Here is a 19,556-nt window from a genome sequence, read left to right on the forward strand (position 1 = left end):
GTTATATGCCAACATAAATTTAAACATTTTATGGCCAAGTGAAAGGAGTCTTCAAAGTGTTGTAACCTTTTCAACACAATCTTTAATGGTGTGTGCTCCACTCAGTGTGATTGCAATTAGTTTCTTACTTAGTTCAGTTAGTTAGTTAGTTGGCGAAAGGCCTTGAAAATCATTTTGCACCACATTACACCGCCTTAATTGTCTGATGACCATAAATGGCATTTGTTCTATCTAAAGAGTTCTAACATTTAAGTAAAACCAGAGCACTATCAAGATTTTATTTAGTAGTTAGTTTCATCTTATAAACACCCTAAAAACAATTTTTCAATGACTCCTTTTTGGGATGTTATGCTAAATATAACTTAGTTTTTTAAAAATTATGCCCAAATTCAAAGATCTCAATGTCGATATGAAAATAAAGACTCAAAAACGACTAATGGTTGGTTTAAAGATCTTTATTCTGGATCATCTTTTATATGTGGTAGATCTAGGTAAGCTAATTGAGAAGACAAAATATGCAAATAAAAACTTTAACTTTCAAAAACATTTAATGATTGAGTTAAAGTTTTTTATTCTTCTACATTCCTAATTTAAGGAAGGATCCTTATCCACCTTCTTAAGTGCAGGATAAAGGGGAGCAAGTATAGAAAGGAATAGAAATGAATATATTTTTTTAAGATTCGGGGAAATTTGTTCCTAATTTGATCCCTTATTGGACATTCAATTTATCTTCGATGATAAAGTAGTGTAGTGGATTTACTTAATCTTTGCTGAAAGATCAAATCAATCAAAATCAAGTCAATGCTCATTAGACAATAAATCTTTTACATATAGATACATCGTCTGAGATGTTGTTTCCCTGTGAGACTAATGGTTGGAATTGAATTCCATTTCTAGCGAATCTAGAGGTTTAGTTTGGGGGATAAAACTTAAATGTTTGTAAAAAAAAAAAACATAACATAAATTTCAAATACATAGAGTCATAGAGTTTAAATGAAGAAGAGCTCGGAGAGGCTCTGCTTCCTTCAATTAATCCATACCTACATATTTGTATATACAGTGAAACCTCGATATAACGAACTTCGTTATAACGAAAAACCCAATATAACGAATTTTTTGTTAAGTCCCTTGAAAGGACTAAGGTTTTACATTTCAGTACCTATAGCGAATCAATAGATATAACGAATAATTTTGCGATCCCCCTCAGATTCGTTATATCGAGGTTTCACTGTATCTACAAAATTGTCCTAAGTCAGTGGCTCAAAAGAGACCTACTCAAACTATAATGCTCTTGTTCTCAAATTCGAATTCCTCAATTTCGAATTACATCGGGGAAAATGTAAAGTATTGTGGATAAACATATATTTATCTATCTATATCCACATAAACCTGCATAATAACATATATTGTTAAATACGACTTTAGAAAAACATTTGAAAAACGAATTATGAAGATCACAATGCTCATCAATTATCAAAGGAAAAAATATCTATATTTTTATTTATATTTTGCTATTCAATTAATAGCCAACATCATTTCCTATTACATGAGATTTTGAAGGAGTTTTGATTTCTTTTTACCGTTTCCTTACAGGATATGAATGGTTAATAGATTTCACATTTTGACAGTTTAAACATTTGAATATTAATTTTGCATACGCACGCAGAGAGATGGAAAAAATAAAATGGTACTTATACGACGAATTTGTTTTGGAGTGGCCACTTCAAGGAAAATGTTTTTTCAAGTAGCTGGACAACTCCCCCGTCCACAGCAATCACACACACACACACACACACACACACTAGACACAGACAGAGATTGGTTAGGCACCTTCAGCTGGAAGTTGGTGTCCATTGCCACCAGACGAGAGCCAAGTGCCAGGTTTGTTTTGGTCTGTGAGCTGGCCAAATTGTTGATGGACTTGTTTTGGGGCGCCTACAGCAAACAGCAAACAGCAGCGGCATTAAAAGTGAATGGGGCACAGCAGGAGAGGTGCAGAGATGCAGAGGGAATTCCAAATAGGAGAAGAAGAGAGAGAGAGAGAGAGAGAGGAAGGAGGGGTGCCTTCCACGACAACGTAGCAAATCGACGCTTTAACAATTTGGTTAAAAGTTTAATAAACTTTATGAAATGTTGTCTTGAGTGGGAAATGCAGTCAACGTCCAAAACGACTTCAATGACACTGAAGTGTCGGGACGGGGGATTGTTGTAGGCAGAGGGCAAGTGGCTGCTGCTGCTGCTGCCGAAAACGGGCAGGGGACAGCAATAATGCGCAGAAAAACCAAAACCAAAACCAAAAAAAAAAGGAAAATTCAAGGAAAGCTATCAAGCTTCAGGAAACAGCCTGACCATGTTAGAAAGTTGCACATTTATTTCTTTTCCCATTTGGTTTTTTTATTTTTAGTTTTTTACTTCTGTTGCATTTATCAAAAATGATTTAAGTTTTGGTTTTTTTTTTCAGACACATTGCACAATCACAAAAATTTGCATTTTTTTTTCTTTACACTATCTTCTAATGACAATTTTTAAATTTTACTTAATCATTTTGTTTATATTTCCTGTCATTACTATATGTATATATGTACTTGAGGTATTTCCCCTCACCTTAATTTAGCCATCAAAAGTCTATTAGGGTTTCTAATACGTTAAGTTCCTTATAATCTGCCAGTTTAATTAATTTTAGAATATTAACTATCTACTTGGTTGATATTTTATATGCCGGAAATAAATTAAACTAACAATTTTCATATGAAAATTTTATAACCAGTATAAGCTAATTTTTATACTAATTTTATAACCAGTATAAGTAATTAAAGGTTTTTTGTAACTCAATTTGAAAATATTTAACCAGATTTCAAACTATTTGAAGTACTAAAGAGTTTTGTTTATTAAGTCAAGTTTAAGAATAACAAAATCCTACAATCTTTGCAGCATTTTCAAAGGGATATTCAAAGAAAGCTTAAAAGAAATATTGAAACAAATTAGATCCTTAATATTAAGTACTTTATCGTTGTCACATAAGACTTATTCAATTCATTGTCTATTTATGATCGAAAACAAGAACTTACAAATGAATATTAAAAACAATTTGTTAGGAATTTCTTGAAAATATACGTATAAATTCTTTATTAACCTTTTGATTTCATTAAAATCTTTTAAAAATCTTTCACAGGATAAATCAAAATTAATCAACATAAATGGAAATTCGAAAATTTCTATCAATTACAATCATGAAGGAAAATTTTATGCCCATTTCATGCTTAGTTTCTCCAAATAAAAAAATATATATACATATGTATATATCGATAAAAATCAATCAAAGATGTGCAATTTTGCTTAATTGAATTTGGCATTTATAATGGATATATACAAATAATCGAAATCAAATGAATTTCTGATGATATATCGACAGGAGTGGTTGGAGTGAGATGAAGAGGTGGGAGGAGTAGGATTTGCAATAGGAGTGTCTTTTGGGCCAGGCCACTCCTCTCTCTATATATGTAGAGAGAAAGTGGGCAAATTGGCTCAAACGCTTCGAGGGTTATCATTATTATTGTATGCACATAACAAAAAGAAATAACCAAACAAGTTGTCTTAACTGGACTTTTGAGAATCTGGTAATAACTACAAACTCACAGCACTTTGAATTAATTACTATATAGATCGACTGAGACAGAGATTGAAAAGGATAGAAAGAGAGAGAGAGAGAGGGAGAGATTGAGTGCAGATTGCAAGGAAATGAAAATTAGAATCAGAATCTGGTAATTACGGGTTAAGCAACCAGCTAACTAACAAAACAGGCCAAACCAATCCATTTGGCCTGACCATATGCACAAGCCTCCCATCCAGGAGGAGAAACTAACTAGTAATGAACTGATAAGCTTATAATTAACAGTCAGGGAGATATAGGAGAAAAAAAAGATAGAGCTAGACAGAAAGAAAGAGAGAGAGACAGAGAGACTCTCAACTTGGCCCCATGCTTGCTTGGTTGTTTTTTTTTTGTTTTGTTGGTCAGAAAATATTTTTTAAAGGCGTGTTATTTTTTTCAATAGATTTTTGTCTTTAATGACTTTTTGGTCTTCGATGTCGACGACTCTGGGATTTTGGCTCTTGGCTCTTGGCTCTTAGCTTTGGCTATGGCCCATAGAGAGGAGTTAATGGCTTTGATAGTTTGAATCTTTTGTTCTCTCTGTCTCTCTCTCTCTCTGTCTCTCGTTTTGTCTCTTTTACTGAATGCTGTGCAGAATTTGGCGAATGGGCAAAAGTCATAAGTTGATTTGGGTCTGTTTCGGTTAGTTTTGGGTTTTGTTGAGATTTTTGGGGTTTTGGGTTTGGTGTCGGCATTGCTTTTAAGCAAAAATACCGCTAGCCATGCGCTGCATAATGAGCTTAGGCTACCTGTGGATCGAAACGCCATTGGAACACCTGTTCAAGTTGCTAAATGGGTTTTCTTAAGACATTTCAAAGACTGAAGAGAAACAAAATGGGTCACACATGCTGAGCAAACTAACAAAAAACAAAAAGCCAAAATTAAAACAAAAATTTTAATTTTATTTGTGGCAAAAAAGGAAATTAAACAAAGAGACTAACATTAATTACTTTATAAATTAAGCCTATGGAAACCGAAAACCTTCATCAATCAATTTTTTTTCAATGTAATCTAATCACAGCATTAAATTGAAAGTTATTCTAAGCACTTTCAGTCCATTCAGCTTAACTTTAAACTGAAGAATTTAATACATTTTGCATTTTGCAAGACATATATCTTTTAATTGATATCAGAACCTTTTTAACTTCGATCTATTGTAGAAGATATTTGATTTGTAGTTTTATTTGCATTTCTTAATATTGCAAACAAATTTGGAAAACCAATAAAAAATGGAGATTTCGTTGAAAGCTTAAAAATTTTCCAAAATGTTATCAAAAATATTTTTGTTAATTTCATTTGTTTTAAAAAAATGTTTCATTGACCGTTTCCCATTTCGATTTTCTATTCTTTTATTAGTTAGATTTTAGATATTTCATTTTAATTTTTCTTAATTTAAAAGATTATAACAAAAAAAACTAAGATAAGTATTTAAAAACTGAGATATTTTTTATCAATTGTTATTTCGTTGGGGTTTTAATTTACAATTAAAAAATTGTTGTTATTTTTGTTTTTAAACTTGACATTTACACTTATTTTCGGAATCATCAAGAAAATGGTATAAAAATACAGAAAAAAACCAAAAATCGAGCAAAGAAAGAAGGAAGGGAAAAAAACGAAGAACTCATTAAATAATTTGTGCTAAAATGAGAACATGCCAAGACGAAATTGAGAAAACAATAATCAGAAGCAGCAACAACAACAACAACAATAACGACACATAAACCACAAGAAATCACTGCAAAATGAGGCAAGACTCACACACTCATCCACACACACACACACACAGACACACACACCTCAAACTCATCAGCCAAAGAGTTCAATGCACGCAAATCGGATTAAGTAAAGAAAATTAAGTAATACCTGTAAGTGTAAATATCTATCACTATGTATCTATATATTTGTAGGCCGAATCGATCGAAAGGAAATGGAAACGAACTACAACCGGAATTCCGCATAGAAAGCTAAAGCTGAAAGCCACGAGAACAATCTTAAAGATACATTTAAATATTTGTTTATCATACCTTTTTGCTTTTGTTTCGAAAATCCCAATGTTTTGTAAATCCAAAAATTTAAAATATTTCAAATTCGAGTTCGTTACGAAAAGTTTTAAAGTTGACTTACAATCGAAAAAAAAAAAATATATTAAACATCTGTTTACACACTTAACATAAACAAAAAAATATTCATCAAATCACTCGATGTGTTTTGGGGACAATTGAATTATTTGTTTACATTTATGTATCGAATAGTTTGCGACAATAATTTTTTTAAAATTTCAATTTCAGTTCAAGTTGGCATTAGACGAAAAGGCGCGCGCAGGCATTACAGGTTAAGATACAAGATACAAGATAGAAATTCACGCGCTAACGAAAAATCAGTCAACCAAACGGCTCGAAGCTCAAAACTCAACTAACTCAACTGTTGTTTTTTTTTCCTCTCTCTCTCCCTTCCCATTGTTGTTGTTGTTGTTGTTGTTTATTGTTGTTGTTGTTAATCTTTGTGGCTTTTTGAAATTGTTTTTAACATTTTTCTGTTAGGAGCGGTTAACATGGAGACTGTTAAATATCAACCGGTTCTTTAACCACCTTCTGCCTGTTACATACATTTGAGCGACCTTAATACACCATTCACCTTATGGGTGCATGGTAAAAAGTGCTAAGGTCTACGTAAAAGTCCTAAGGCTGAGTAAAAGTCCTAAGGTCTGACATGAGTGCGCTTATTAACAGTAACGGTTAACAGTCCGTTTTTAAATGTGGCGCCAATTGGAAACGATTTTGGTTACATGGATTTTTTTAATTATTAGACAAAACAAATCCTTTTATAGTGCTCTTGTGTTAAATTTAATTAAATTCAATAATAAAATTTGTTATAAGTATATGTTTAGGGCATCAAGTCAAAATTAATATTTATATTTTGTTTAGAAACAAAAACAAATGTGCAATTGAAATTTTTCATGGAAAGTGTTAAATATAATGTGAAAAATATTTCTTGACATTAAATACTATTTAATTTGTTTGCAAACTTGAGTTTAATGAACAATAAGCAATGCTGAAAAGTATTTATTAGTGTAAATACACTGCTTGGGAATTATTTTGTGGGATATTGTAAAAGTCGTTTTAAAGTCCAGCAAGAGTTTTATTTTGTAAAAGTCTTTTTAAAGTCTATGAAGAGTTTTATATCTTTCAAATATTAAGTCTTTCTTAAGTTCCTTTTTTTCTTGAATATGAGATTTTTGGCTTTCCGAGATTTGTCGAATGTCCCATAGCTCAAAAATGCTTACAACGAGGACAATTTTTGAGCTATAATAAAATTTGAAAAATCTCGTTTAGTTTCGACTGTCTAATACTTTACTGTTATCCTTCAATTAACTTTAAATACCATCAATCCAACTTTTCTTAAAACCTCTGCCAATTCCAAACTTCATTACTAAATATATAACCACAATTGAATTGAAAAATCAACAATTGTAAGTAGATTCTGGAAATAAACGAAACGCTTAGACATATATGTATACATTCAATAACTTGTAGTTTTTATTTTCCATACACATATGCAAATAGTCAAATATTTTTGATGCTCACTTTTCCAATGGCATAATAATCAGAGTTAATGAAATTTATAAATTAAGTCCAACTAGTGAGAATTTGTATTTTGTTATATATGTATATATTATGGTATGGTATGGCAAAAGACTCTGGAATGTTGGAAAATGAATTAAAGAAAACTTAAACCAAACAAACAGAAAAAAAACCAAATAAGTTAGAAATTATAAATTTGTTTATTGGTAGATAGTTTTGTAGTTTATTTAAATAATTTACTCAGCTTCTGTCTATTGAAAGACTGGTGGTAGGAGAAAAAAAAAAAGTGCCAACCAGTAATTTAATTTGAGATTCTATTTTTCTTGAGTTTTTGTTTTTTGTTTTTTTCTTTTTGTGTGTGTTTTGGTTTTTTTTTTTTTGTTTTGTAACAATCAAATGCTCTGCATTTAGAAAATTAATATCCAAATTAAAATCGAAAAATTGTTAACTAAAAAAAAGAGTTACATACATATAAATTTCATCACGAAAGGCTTGAGGGACTTGATGTAAAATCAAATATAAATATATGCGCTAAGTACAATTGTTTTGTTGTTGCTGTAATTACGTTTTCTCTTTGTAGGTTTTTAGTATTTTGTGTGTTTGCCTTTTTACTTGTTTTTTCTTTTTGTAATTAGTTAGGCGAGTAAGTTTTGTTTTCGGTTTTTGTTTTTTTTTTTTTTTTTTGCATTACTTTGCTTTTGTTTTTGGTTTTTTTTTTCCCCATAGTGTATGTATGTGTGTGTGTTTGTTTGCTTCTACAATTAATAATTGAATGGCAAGCCCATAATTACTGTCTAGTGTCCGGGCTTTAAGTGTGCCCCAAATCGTCAACGGCCATCAGGCAGAGGACATACATTATGCCAGCGCTAAGGAGCGCAGTAACGGGCACAGTTACTATCCAGGCATAGGCAATATTCCGGAACAAATGCCAATCGACACTGCCATCAACCATTGTGGAGGGATCTTTTGCTTGTGCTGGTTGTTCTGTTGCTGCTACTGCTGTTGCTGCTGCTTCAGCCATAGGTTTACCATTCTCAACTGGAGTTTGCTGTTGCTTTGATTTTTTGTGCTGCTTGCCCTCTTGCTTTTTCTGACTCTTCTTGCGTCCTGAAGCACTCACATGGCCAACAAAAACTACTGAGCCAACTTTGCAATGTGTTGTCGATATGGGCAATCCGATTTTGCTGGCCAATAAAACGGTAATAGCAGCGCCAACTTCAATAGTAAAGCCACTGAAAAAGAACAAAAATATTTACTTAACTTCTTGGAAGCTATAATCCTATCGCTGACTTACGTCGATGAGGTAATCTTTGTCAAATCGTTGCCAATAGTTTCAATAACACGCCTTCCCCATAGCCAGAGTCCCACTGAGATGCCAATACCACCGTAGATTAGGATGTAAATAGGACTTTCTGCACGTTGCAGTACCGAACCCTCGCAATAAATCATATACAGGGCGATAAGTGGTCCAATTGCATTGCTCACATCGTTGCCGCCATGGGCAAAGCTGCCAAAGGTGGCGGTTAATATTTGCAGAAACGAGAAGAGCATGGAAATCTCTGGTGTCTCTTCGCCATTGCTAACACGACGTCCGGCTGACCCTTTGAATTCATCGTCCTGTTCATTGAGTGCTTCCTTGCTCTCGATCAATGGCACCTTGCTGGAGTTGGGCGATAATGTAGAATTGATCATAAGATCGAGACTGGCAGCACTTTCCACCACTTGCAAATTGTTGTTAGATACAGTGCCACCGCTGCCAACCTGTTGTTGTTGTTGTTGTTGTTGTTGCTGTTGCTGCGGCGGTGGCAATGATTGCTGCTGTTGTTGCTGTGGCTGAGGTTGTTTGTGCTCCTCTTTGGGCGATTGGACATGCTTAAAGCACTCTTGAAGCTTGCGTCCATTTTGGCGTTGTTGTTGCTGCTGCTGCTCATCGATGAAATTTAGACTGGTAACTGTCAGATCAGTATTATCCAAGCTGGCTTTTCCCAACAGATCCTCGGCCTTCTTAATCAATTGAGGATCTATTTTATAATCATCGGCAGGAGCATTATTATTTTTAGCCGATAAGCCAAATGGAGCCAATTTAAAGGTTTTCGGTGAGTTGTCGCTTAAGGAAACCAGTTCCGTGATCTCAGCAATGGCAGGCAGAGGTTTGCCCTCGCTAACTAACGATAAAGGACGACGTTGCTGTTTCTTGGGACTGCCAGATGGCGATGATTCTGTGTGTGTGTAACATAACAAATTTTATAATCCAATGTGTAAAAGAAGCGCAACCTCTACTTACCGACAGAGTCCTCGAAATTGAATTTAACTGGATTCTCGGCTCGCAAACGTTTGGCAATCTTGCGACGTTGCAATGGGACAACCACCAGCTGGGTAAGCAGTGCCACCACCAGGGACAAGCCCACACTGACACTAATGGCTATCCAAGTGGGTATATTATCCATATACAATAATTTCGGTCCATCCAGGACAACACTTATCACATTAATGAAGAATGTCACACCATAGAATATGGGTAACGAACGGAATCCAGCCTTCAATGGCTCCTGAGCGCTCAAAATGAAACGACGTATGGCCAGAAATAGTAGAATGCTCACAATGCCACTCATCACCGGCGAAATGAACCATGAACCGACAATGGTGCCCAGTGTCGACCATTTTAAACCCTCGACGCCGCGTGCTACCAATGAGAAACCAATGGTCGATCCAACAATACTGTGCGTACCCGAAATGGGCAATTTCAGAAAAGTCGCCAATAGCAGCCATATAGCACTGCTGGCCAAAGCGGCCACACAGCCAAGCATTAGCACATCCTCGGATCCCTCATACATGCCCACTTCCAGAATGCCTTTGCGCATCGTGTCCGATACCTTGTAACCTATACAAAAAAAAAATAACAAAATAAGTAAATTTATGTAGGATTTACACACTCTCACACACATACCAATTAGAACGGCGCCAGAAATTTCACAAATGGTGGCCAAAATGCAGGCTTGTCGTATGGTTAAGACACCGGATCCAACACTAGTTCCAAACGAATTGGCCACGTCATTTGCTCCAATGCCAAAGGCCAGGATAAAGGCTATTATAAAGCCAATAACGACCATCCATAGTAATTCCGGCGAATAGGGATCCATGTTTGTGTGCTGAAGCAACTACTACCAGCAACAACACAAACACAAACAAACGAAAAAAAAACACACCCAAAACTTTCCTATATATATATATATATAAATCAAACCCTATCACTCTTTCGCTATAAAGATATATATATGGGTATATATCTCTCGCTGCAAACTAACTAAATATATTGTACGCTTTCTATGCTCTCTCCCTCTCTCTTTCTCACACACTAAAACTGATTAAAAATGTGCAAAACGAAAAAACCTGTTGGGGTGGTGTGGGTGAAGATGGTGAAGGTTTAACAAATTGATTCTGAATTTCTGATGAAGAGGTAGGTAATGATTGGGATAATATTTGTTTTTCGAGTTTTGTTGTGCAAAAATAAAGTTTTGGGAACTTATACAAATACTACGTAATAATTAAACCGATAGTCGAATGCAAAAACTAAACAAAAAAAATCTTAATTAGTTAATAAATTGAGAAATTCTTTTCAAATATTCTCTAAACAGCCATATTTGCGCTTAAACTTCATTGTTGTTATTTTCATAATTGAAAATTGAAGTACAACTTGCCGAAAATGCAAAATGTAAGTAACTAAAATACCCTGGGATTTGTGAAGCCTCTCTCTCTCTCTCTCTCTCTATCTCGTTCTCTCTCTCACTCTGTCTTTCTCTTGTTTCTTTCTTTGAAGCTTTCTTCCTTCTGTCACACTGGGACTGAAACTTCTAACTGCCTAAAAGTATGCAATAATTAATAATGTTAAAACCTATTTTTATAATTCACCACAGAAATTAAACTCTCACATGCACACATACAAATATAAAATAAAACTCAATCTCTCTTTCTCTATCTCTCTTACAGACTCTCTATCTTAACGGCTTTAAGCTTTTTCTGTTGGTAGTTGTTGTTGTTGTAGACGCAATTTCTCAAGCTCGTTGTTGATTATACCAATTCCACTTTGTTGTTGTTGTTGTTGATGTTTGCTTTTAAAAAGTTTTTAATCCTTTGTTTTTAGTTGCTTGGATTAAAACAATAATCAATTGGATGGTGTTTGTTGTTGAGTAAGCGGAATTAGTGTTTTGTTGTTGTTGTTGTTAAGTTTCTTGTTATGTTGAATAGGAGTTAATTGTTGTCGAGTTATTGTTAAACTGTAAATAGAATTGTAAATAATAAATAATGCGAAAGGAAATGATTTTTTATTCCATTGAAATCTCACCTGACGTTTAGGACAGTATATTTGCATCCACCACAGAGAATCATTCACCATGTCTAGAATAGTAAAACAAATTTAAAAAATACAATTTCATGAAAGTCAAAGGACAGAGTTTGCCCACTAAAGTATGCTATAGCCAGTGCAAGAATTGGCCTTATAAAGAACTTTTTCAATGACTTCTTATCATAGGCGGATTTTGACGGGGGAAATGAGGGAAATTTGCTCCCTAAAGTATGCAATAAGCTTACCGAGAATTCGATTTTTGAAACATATAAATAAGTTTTTGGAAAATTCTGCTTGTACACAATTTTTAAGTTACAAGGCATACAAAAATTTATTGACTCTTTGAAAATTTTGAACATTTTCATCCTATTTGATACTTAAAGGAGTTTATTTCTCCCATTTCACAGTCCTAGATCCGCCCATGCTTCTTATCAACTGTCTCAAAAATAATACGTATTGTTTGTTTTTTGTTTGTTTTTTTTTTCAAAAAGTTCTTTATAATTTCAAAAAATCCATTCTTTTAACACATATTCCATACTTTAAGGAATAATTTTCCACCATTTTACGTTTTTAGATCTGTTTTTAAAAGGACTTACAGATAGGAGAGATGTAACTAATATAATAGATAAATATAATTAACTTTTTGTTAAGATTCTGTTTGTCTTTGTTTTTTTCGAAGCTTATCAATCTTTTAGATTCCTTTAGATTTTTGCAAAGCATTAACTGATTAAGTCATAAGAATGTAGAGTTATTTTTATGAAACCACTGATAAAATAAGATTTTCACTTCTAAATGGATTTTTCGTATTAAAAAATGTAACTTTTTCTACAATTTGCGCTGTGTGACGAAACATGTTGTAAAAGTTAAAACAAATATTTATCACATATTTCTCACAATTTCATTTATATTTTTTTTTAAGTATAAACATATGTTCGTACATATGTTTAGCGATAATAAAAACCGCACTTGAACGTTAAGCAGCGCAACTGGAAACCGTTTTGATTTGTGTGCACGCAGGAAAAATCCAATTGAAAATCATCACATGGCAAATTTTTAATTTTTCCATTTGATTTGCGTGTACAAAATCTGCAATTAACCGGTTAGAATCGGTTAAAAAAAAACAACAAATTCTACCGGGCGTCTCTCCACCCATAATCATTAGGTGATTAAGAGTTTTTCCCTCCCAATTGGTTATTCAAATGAAATGAATTGCCCGCCAATTCTAAAGAAAATGTTCACAATTGAAATGGTAATTGTCTATTTGTTGATTGTTAGTTGATGTTGTTATTGCTCTATTCATTGATATAGAACAATATACTATATCATGCATGTACACACATATGTATCAAACAATCTTATGGCATGTGCATCACCTTAATGAATCAATAGCTTTTAATTTAAGTTCATTTTGCTCTTGTGTATTCCAACAATTTAAACAATAAGTATGCCATAATTAAAGGTTCATTATGAAAATCAAGAATCTTATAAAACACATACGAAACAAAAACTATTGTTGTCCTTAAGAAGGACAAAGGAGAGCTAAAAGGAGGAAAGTATGCATACATACATATAATCAGGGCAATGTCTTAGCCAACAAGGTCATGAGGCTTCATGTTTCCTTCATGCTTCCTTAGCTGACGTCTAAGAACAGCGCTAAAAACAAAAAAAAACAAAAACCAAATAAGAAAAAAAATAAAATAAAATAAAATAAGGAAATTTCCATAATTCCATGAGTGGGTGGTTGTTTGGGTGGGTGGTTGGTTGGTTTATTTGTTGATTGAGTGTCTATTTCACCACTAACTTTATTTACCTTGCTCACCCAGCTCATTCAGCGTGTTAGCCCTTTTCTCTTTACAACATATTTGATATTTCTCACGTTTATACACACAAGTTTACTATCGAAGGGTCACCACCCTAGAACGTTTACTTAGAGGTCGTAATGGTCGTGCGATAAATTGTATAGAGGTTGCCATAACCTACTTACATACATAACAATCTACGTTAAAGTCTCCCAACAAAGTAAAAATATAAAACTATATTTTTAAAAGAATAGTTTCTAAGTGTCATTTTGTCAGACTGCACTCCTAATAAACATTGTAAGACAACTAGTATAATGAAGGACAAATCATCTGTGTGAAAGATAACCCATTAGTCCTGCAGGGTAGCTAATATATAAGGATATATTGCTTACATTTTCAGATTACAGGGGTTACCCTTATGTAAGTAATAAATTATTATTAATTCAAACCTTGCATTAAACTAGCTTGTGGTCAATCTTCCAAAATAAGATTATTTCAAAGGCAACGCCAAATAGGTGAGCATGTTGTCTCTTTAGCCGACTTTGCTAAAGAACTCCAGAATTGCAATGGCCATACCATGTCTTTAACCCTAAAACTAGTTGGGAATTGTAAATAAAGCAAAAAAAGTTTGGCAAAGCCAAAATCTGTTGGTGTTATATGGTTAGATTACAACCTTTTTGAAATTTAAGTCAAACATTGCTCGAAGGCAACACAAATTATTTAAAAAAAAAAAAATATTATTAATATTAATAATATGCTTCCTACAGTTTGACAATCACTCTGCTCTCTCCGCACTGCACTAGCTCATGCAATTTCATTCCTGCAATAAATTACAGTTATTGCATTACGAAATGGGTCTATAATTGGAATTAACAGAACTAAAGAAAGAGTAAGCGAGAGAGAAAGATAGAAAATAGACTCATGCCATGACATGCTATGCCTCTGCCATGCCATGCCTTATACCATGTAGTTGGGAAATGGAAAATGGATTGAATTCGAGTGCAGCAGAGTGTGATAGGCGGACACCGACTGAGGTGGGGCGATTAAACGGGAAGTAGGCAGGGGGTGGGGTGGTGGCAGTGGTCGTAAATGAAAATGCTGATTTACCTACTATGCACTATCGTCATTGGCAACCTTGACATTGGCTTGTTGCAAAATTGCATTTAATATTGATTCCAATTTTGCCAGCGATTCCTTTGTGAAGTTTTTATTTAAAACTTTTTGCTAACAACCAACCAACCAACCAATCATACATACTACATACAACAATATTCGTTCGTTCGCTCGTTCGTTTGTTCGTTTGTTTTTACCGTTAAAGCCAGCCCCTGGGCCAACAATTCCACTTGTTGTTGTCAGATAGGGTGGTAAATATGGTGGTTGGTAAAACACCAAACCTTGACAAGTTCAAGGTCGTCATCAACATCCACTTTTGCACATTAAAACAACCCCACTCATTTTTCGTACAAACTTTAATCCACCCCCTACCCTACCCTACCCCTCTTCCTCTTTCTGCCTCCTTTGATCAATGGAGCGCAAAGCTAATAGCAGTTTCAAAATCATTTGTGAGAAATGCTTACCTGAACAAATAATTAACAAGCACGTGCAAGAATATATGTACATGCATGCATACATATGCATGTGTGTGTGTGTATTACTAACGCCCGTACGAATAGAATACAACAGAATAATAGAAAACAGCTGCAAAGTAGCTATTGACTAAATAAAACTTTCAGACGAAAACTGCACAAATAAATCCCGCGAAAGAGAATTGTGCAACAAGGTGTATTAATTTATTGATTAATACAAACAAACAAACAAAAAAAAAACTATTTCGCTCCAATGAAACAAATATGGATGTCCGCCCAAGAGGGTTTTCACTGTAAATGTGGACGACTGTACATCACAATGTCCTTCAAATGTTTAATATTCCTGTTTCCTATTTCAATTTCCTGTTTAACCCTTTCATCAGTGTGTCCTCACATGTCGCCATCTCTTTCTCTTTTTTGGCTTTAGCTTTTTGAGAAGCTCTGAGTGGAAAGTGTAACATGATTAGGCATGCATAGAAAGACAAGCCGAAAGGACACACAAACCGTTAGCACTAACCATAGAATACATAGATGTGTCAAACTCAAGATTTTTTGATTACAAACGCTAGCCTGAGTCTGGAACCCCAGAGAACTTCGGCAAAAGCCGAACAGCCTAGAACCCCAGAGAGCGGCCGCAGCGAGAGCGAAAACCGTCCGCTCGCAGCAGTGTCGCTACGCATCGAAAATAATTCAGTCTGCCACAGATCGCAGAACGATGAACGCATGTCTGTGTCGCTGTGTTCTCGTTTTGCATATGTAGTTGTACACTCGTCGGTACATGCTCAGGCTTCGTAGTGTGTGTGACACGTGAAGTTGTACAACATCGCATTTCAATCGCTCGCTCGCAGACTTTTTGAGTTTTCGACGAGCTAGCGACAATGCAAGAATGAGATGCGTGCTTAACTACAGAACTCGACGGCACTTCTCAAAGTGTCGACGTGGCTCTGTTGTTAGTGTGCTCGCTTGGCGATCGGGCGGCCGGGGTTCGACTCCCATCTTGGTCGAAGTTTTTCATAATGCTTTATATATTTTTTTGATACATTTTTATTTACTTTTTATACCCTTGCAGAGGGTATTAGAAAAATTGGTCGGATGTTTGTAATGTTTGTAAAATGTTTCAAATGTTTTCTAATACCCTCTGCAAGGGTATAAAAAGTAAATAAAAATGTATCAAAAAAATATATAAAGCATTATGAAAAACTTCGACCAAGATGGGAGTCGAACCCCGGCCGCCCGATCGCCAAGCGAGCACACTAACAACAGAGCCACGTCGACACTTTGAGAAGTGCCGTCGAGTTCTGTAGTTAAGCACGCATCTCATTCTTGCATTGTCGCTAGCTCGTCGAAAACTCAAAAAGTCTGCGAGCGAGCGATTGAAATGCGATGTTGTACAACTTCACGTGTCACACACACTACGAAGCCTGAGCATGTACCGACGAGTGTACAACTACATATGCAAAACGAGAACACAGCGACACAGACATGCGTTCATCGTTCTGCGATCTGTGGCAGACTGAATTATTTTCGATGCGTAGCGACACTGCTGCGAGCGGACGGTTTTCGCTCTCGCTGCGGCCGCTCTCTGGGGTTCTAGGCTGTTCGGCTTTTGCCGAAGTTCTCTGGGGTTCCAGACTCAGGCTAGCGTTTGTAATCAAAAAATCTTGAGTTTGACGCATCTATGTATTCTATGGTTAGTGCCGTTAGCTAAACATGATCATATGAGTGTTTTGATTAATGTGAAATTTTAGCTTATTGTTTTTGTCGTTTTGTTTACAGTTTTTTTTAGTTATTGTTAAACACGAGAAAGAGCTTGTTTATCGGCTAATATATAAAGAAAAACGTGCGGGGGCAGCAGCAAACATGGACGAAACAAGCAAACGTTGAAAGAAAAGAAAAAACATATGTACACACACACACACACACACACAAACGTATTTGACGGCGCCGAAAACAACAACAAAGCATTAAGTTCTCGCATTGAATTTCTTATGGAAACAAAACCAACATTTACAATACATATACATACATACATACATATGCACATACATACATAAAAATGATGTCCGTTCAACCCGCCTAGCAACAGAGCTGTAAGGAGAGAGAATACCCAACAACAATAACAACAACAATAAACTCGAAACGAAATTGGGATGTGAAGCAGAAAGAGAGCCAAGCCGGTAATAACCAGATATTTTAAACCAATTGAGAAGAAAAAATTCATCAGAAAGCAGCAATACACAAAAAAATAATAAATACAATAACCTACAGTCTTAGAGTCACCGAAATGATGTTGAAAAATAATTAGCTATGAAATTAGATTTTATTTCAGGTGCTTCTCTTCGTTTTAGCCTGCACGACCTTGTGGGGTTGCCACCGTTTCCAACCGCCCACCGCTGCTGCTGCTGCTGGTCCATATTTTGTTTACCCTCCAAACAAATGATAACATTTCTTGCAGAAATTTCTTGCCACTTTATATACCCTTTACGAAATGAAGGCGAAGGGAGTATACATGTATGACTAACTAATGATCTAACACGACTTGTGCTTTACCATAAGAATTCTAGCAGATCCTTGGAAAGGAAAATTTTGCAATCCACCTCTGAGGGCGAATATTTGGCTTCTTAAACTGGTATGAGGATAATTTTAATAGCCGAGATAAATTTTCCTAACAATATGACCGATTTGACACCTCAAAAACTAAAATTTTCTATCTTGCTATGTATTTTATAAGTCCACATACAAATGTATGTAAGGATGTACATTTGTAGATGCAATACTTAATCCTGTTTTAACTTCTTTAAAGGATCAATCAGCATCATTCTATTTTTTGACTAGGAAGAGGATGACACACAAAAGGTAAGAAAAGGTACATAAGCTTATATTAAGGACAAAGTTTATTATTCAATATATGTACATATGTATGTATAGATGTGTGTATATGTACATACAAAGGATGTCCATAACTTTAGCTTTTTTCTATGGTATACTATCGCAGACAACAAAGCCAATGAAAAGGAAAAAGGATGCAGGGTATCGTTGAGCGTCTCCCCCAATTAAGCTCATGGAAATTTTGCAATTGGAAATTGTACATATGTACATACATACATACATTCTTAGCGTTCTCTATTGTTTGACGTAAGCGTAAGGAAATGAAATATGGAAATGTTCTATACATTTATTATATGTATGTATGTATGTATGTATACGCGCATGTTTGTATATACACATACATATGTACATGTATGTATGTTTGTAAATAATTGCAATTTTCGCACAACAATTCGAAATTCGAATTTCACTTGCATTTTTTTGTCGCTTCTATTTTGCATGTTCAATTTTTGGTTATATTTAGTTTTAAGGCGGCTAAACTGTACGCAACAACCAGCAAAAGAAAAAAACAGGCAAAAAGTTTTTTTTCTATCTCCTCTTTTTTTTTGGCTGCTCTCCTTTTCATTTGATTTGTACAATACATTACGGCACGCAGAGTGCACAGTGGTTATAGATATGAAATAATACCGATGGAAAAAAGAACAAAAATTTCGGGGAAGCTGTAAAAGCAAAAAAAAAAAAACCAAAAGTGAAATGGACTTTAAGGTTCTGGAGGAGGAGTCCATAGGTCGCGGTGGGTGGTTGGTTGGGTGGGTGGTCAATCTAAATAGATGTAGCTAGTGAATCATGCTGCGGCAAGTGTCTTTTTAGAGGGCATCGTGACATTGGTCTACGTCTGTCTGGAATGTGCGAGAGAAGATGAGCGAATAATAACGGGGCATAGGCGTGTTGTGAGAGGAAAGTGGAGTGTGCGCAGGGAATATAGAGTAGCTTCTTGTTGTTGTTGCTGTTGTGACTGTGGCTGATGCTGCTGCAGCCAGCTGCGACGCTACAACAACAAACTTGAAAAACAGCTGCACAGGATTTTTACAGTGAATGTCAAACTGCAGCCAACTGTACCAAAGAATTACAGCTGGGGAAAATTTGGAATAATTTGTGAAATAAAATTACCAATTTGTATATATGACAAGTCTTATACCACCCTACCTATCACACTCCCAACCGCCCACCTATCTTTATTCTTCTCCCTGCCACCACACACACACTTTGTATAATACAGTTTATTGATTTTTCTAGACGCACACAAAATTTGTTTCTTTTTTAAATATTGTTTTTAAATAAAATTCGTCAATTGAAAATCACTGCAATTACATGCATACACACACACACACACACGCAACACAATACATATTCACATACCATACACCCACGCGGGTTGGCAAAAAAAAAAAGTGAAAAAAAAACACGCGGCGCCAGCCAGACTTCCAGGATACACAAGGATAAGGCAAAATGTATCAAACTTTTCCTATTGCCCAAGTAAATCTTCTATACTTGATTTCAATTACTCTTAAAGTGGTAAAAAAATTTATTCTACGCTGCTAATGCAGCTGCTGGTGTCTGTACTCACTTGTATAGCAAAACTATTCAAATCAATATTTTATTTATTGAAATTATTTTTAAGCGGGACGAACTCGCGCGCACCAGCAACCCGGCTTTACTTGCAAAATATCGATAATTCGCAATGTTATCGAGTTTCTCATAGTGCTGTAA

The 19,556-nt window shown here is 35.0% G+C and overlaps 2 protein-coding genes across 5 annotated transcripts in view; both read right to left on the reverse strand.

Moving 5' to 3' along the window:
• The window catches only part of LOC6645865 (probable serine/threonine-protein kinase yakA), a 38,659-nt gene extending 32,874 nt beyond the window's left edge, over nucleotides 1-5,785 (reverse strand). For 2 of the 3 annotated variants that reach the window (XM_023177601.2, XM_002068552.4), the window contains exon 1: nucleotides 5,674-5,781. The gene's annotated coding sequence lies outside the window, so the exon portion shown is untranslated. Of the gene's footprint in view, nucleotides 1-5,673 lie in introns of all 3 variants that reach the window. The other variant, XR_002724205.2, reaches the window with a different exon arrangement.
• A 2,209-nt stretch (nucleotides 5,786-7,994) lies between these two features.
• LOC6645868 (sodium-dependent phosphate transporter 2) lies at nucleotides 7,995-19,509 on the reverse strand. Of its 2 annotated transcripts, XM_047012341.1 has the most exons (7): nucleotides 19,414-19,509; nucleotides 13,140-13,225; nucleotides 11,573-11,625; nucleotides 10,178-11,504; nucleotides 9,515-10,111; nucleotides 8,525-9,449; nucleotides 7,995-8,462 (listed from the first exon to the last, which is right to left on the reverse strand). In XM_047012341.1, the coding sequence occupies exons 4-7, from the start codon at nucleotides 10,368-10,370 to the stop codon at nucleotides 8,039-8,041; spliced, it is 2,139 nt and encodes a 712-aa protein (XP_046868297.1). In that variant the 5' UTR covers nucleotides 10,371-11,504; nucleotides 11,573-11,625; nucleotides 13,140-13,225; nucleotides 19,414-19,509; the 3' UTR covers nucleotides 7,995-8,038. The 2 variants fall into 2 exon arrangements, with proteins under 2 accessions (XP_046868297.1, XP_002068591.1); XM_002068555.4 differs by lacking the exon at nucleotides 13,140-13,225.
• Nucleotides 19,510-19,556: the final 47 nt, after the last annotated feature.

The sequence above is a fragment of the Drosophila willistoni genome (assembly GCF_018902025.1).
Source record: "Drosophila willistoni isolate 14030-0811.24 chromosome XR unlocalized genomic scaffold, UCI_dwil_1.1 Seg8, whole genome shotgun sequence".
Taxonomy (NCBI): Eukaryota; Metazoa; Arthropoda; class Insecta; order Diptera; family Drosophilidae; genus Drosophila; species Drosophila willistoni.

Bases quoted from the DNA above. Each gene is read 5' to 3' on its own strand.
- LOC6645868 (XM_002068555.4), bottom strand. From the start codon at position 10,370: ATGGATCCCTATTCGCCGGAATTACTATGGATGGTCGTTATTGGCTTT. The intron at 9,450-9,514 runs GTAAGTAGAGGT...ACACACACACAG, and splicing joins CAATTTCGAGGACTCTGTCG to AATCATCGCCATCTGGCAGT. The intron at 8,463-8,524 runs GTAAGTCAGCGA...GTTCTTTTTCAG, and splicing joins ACAAAGATTACCTCATCGAC to TGGCTTTACTATTGAAGTTG.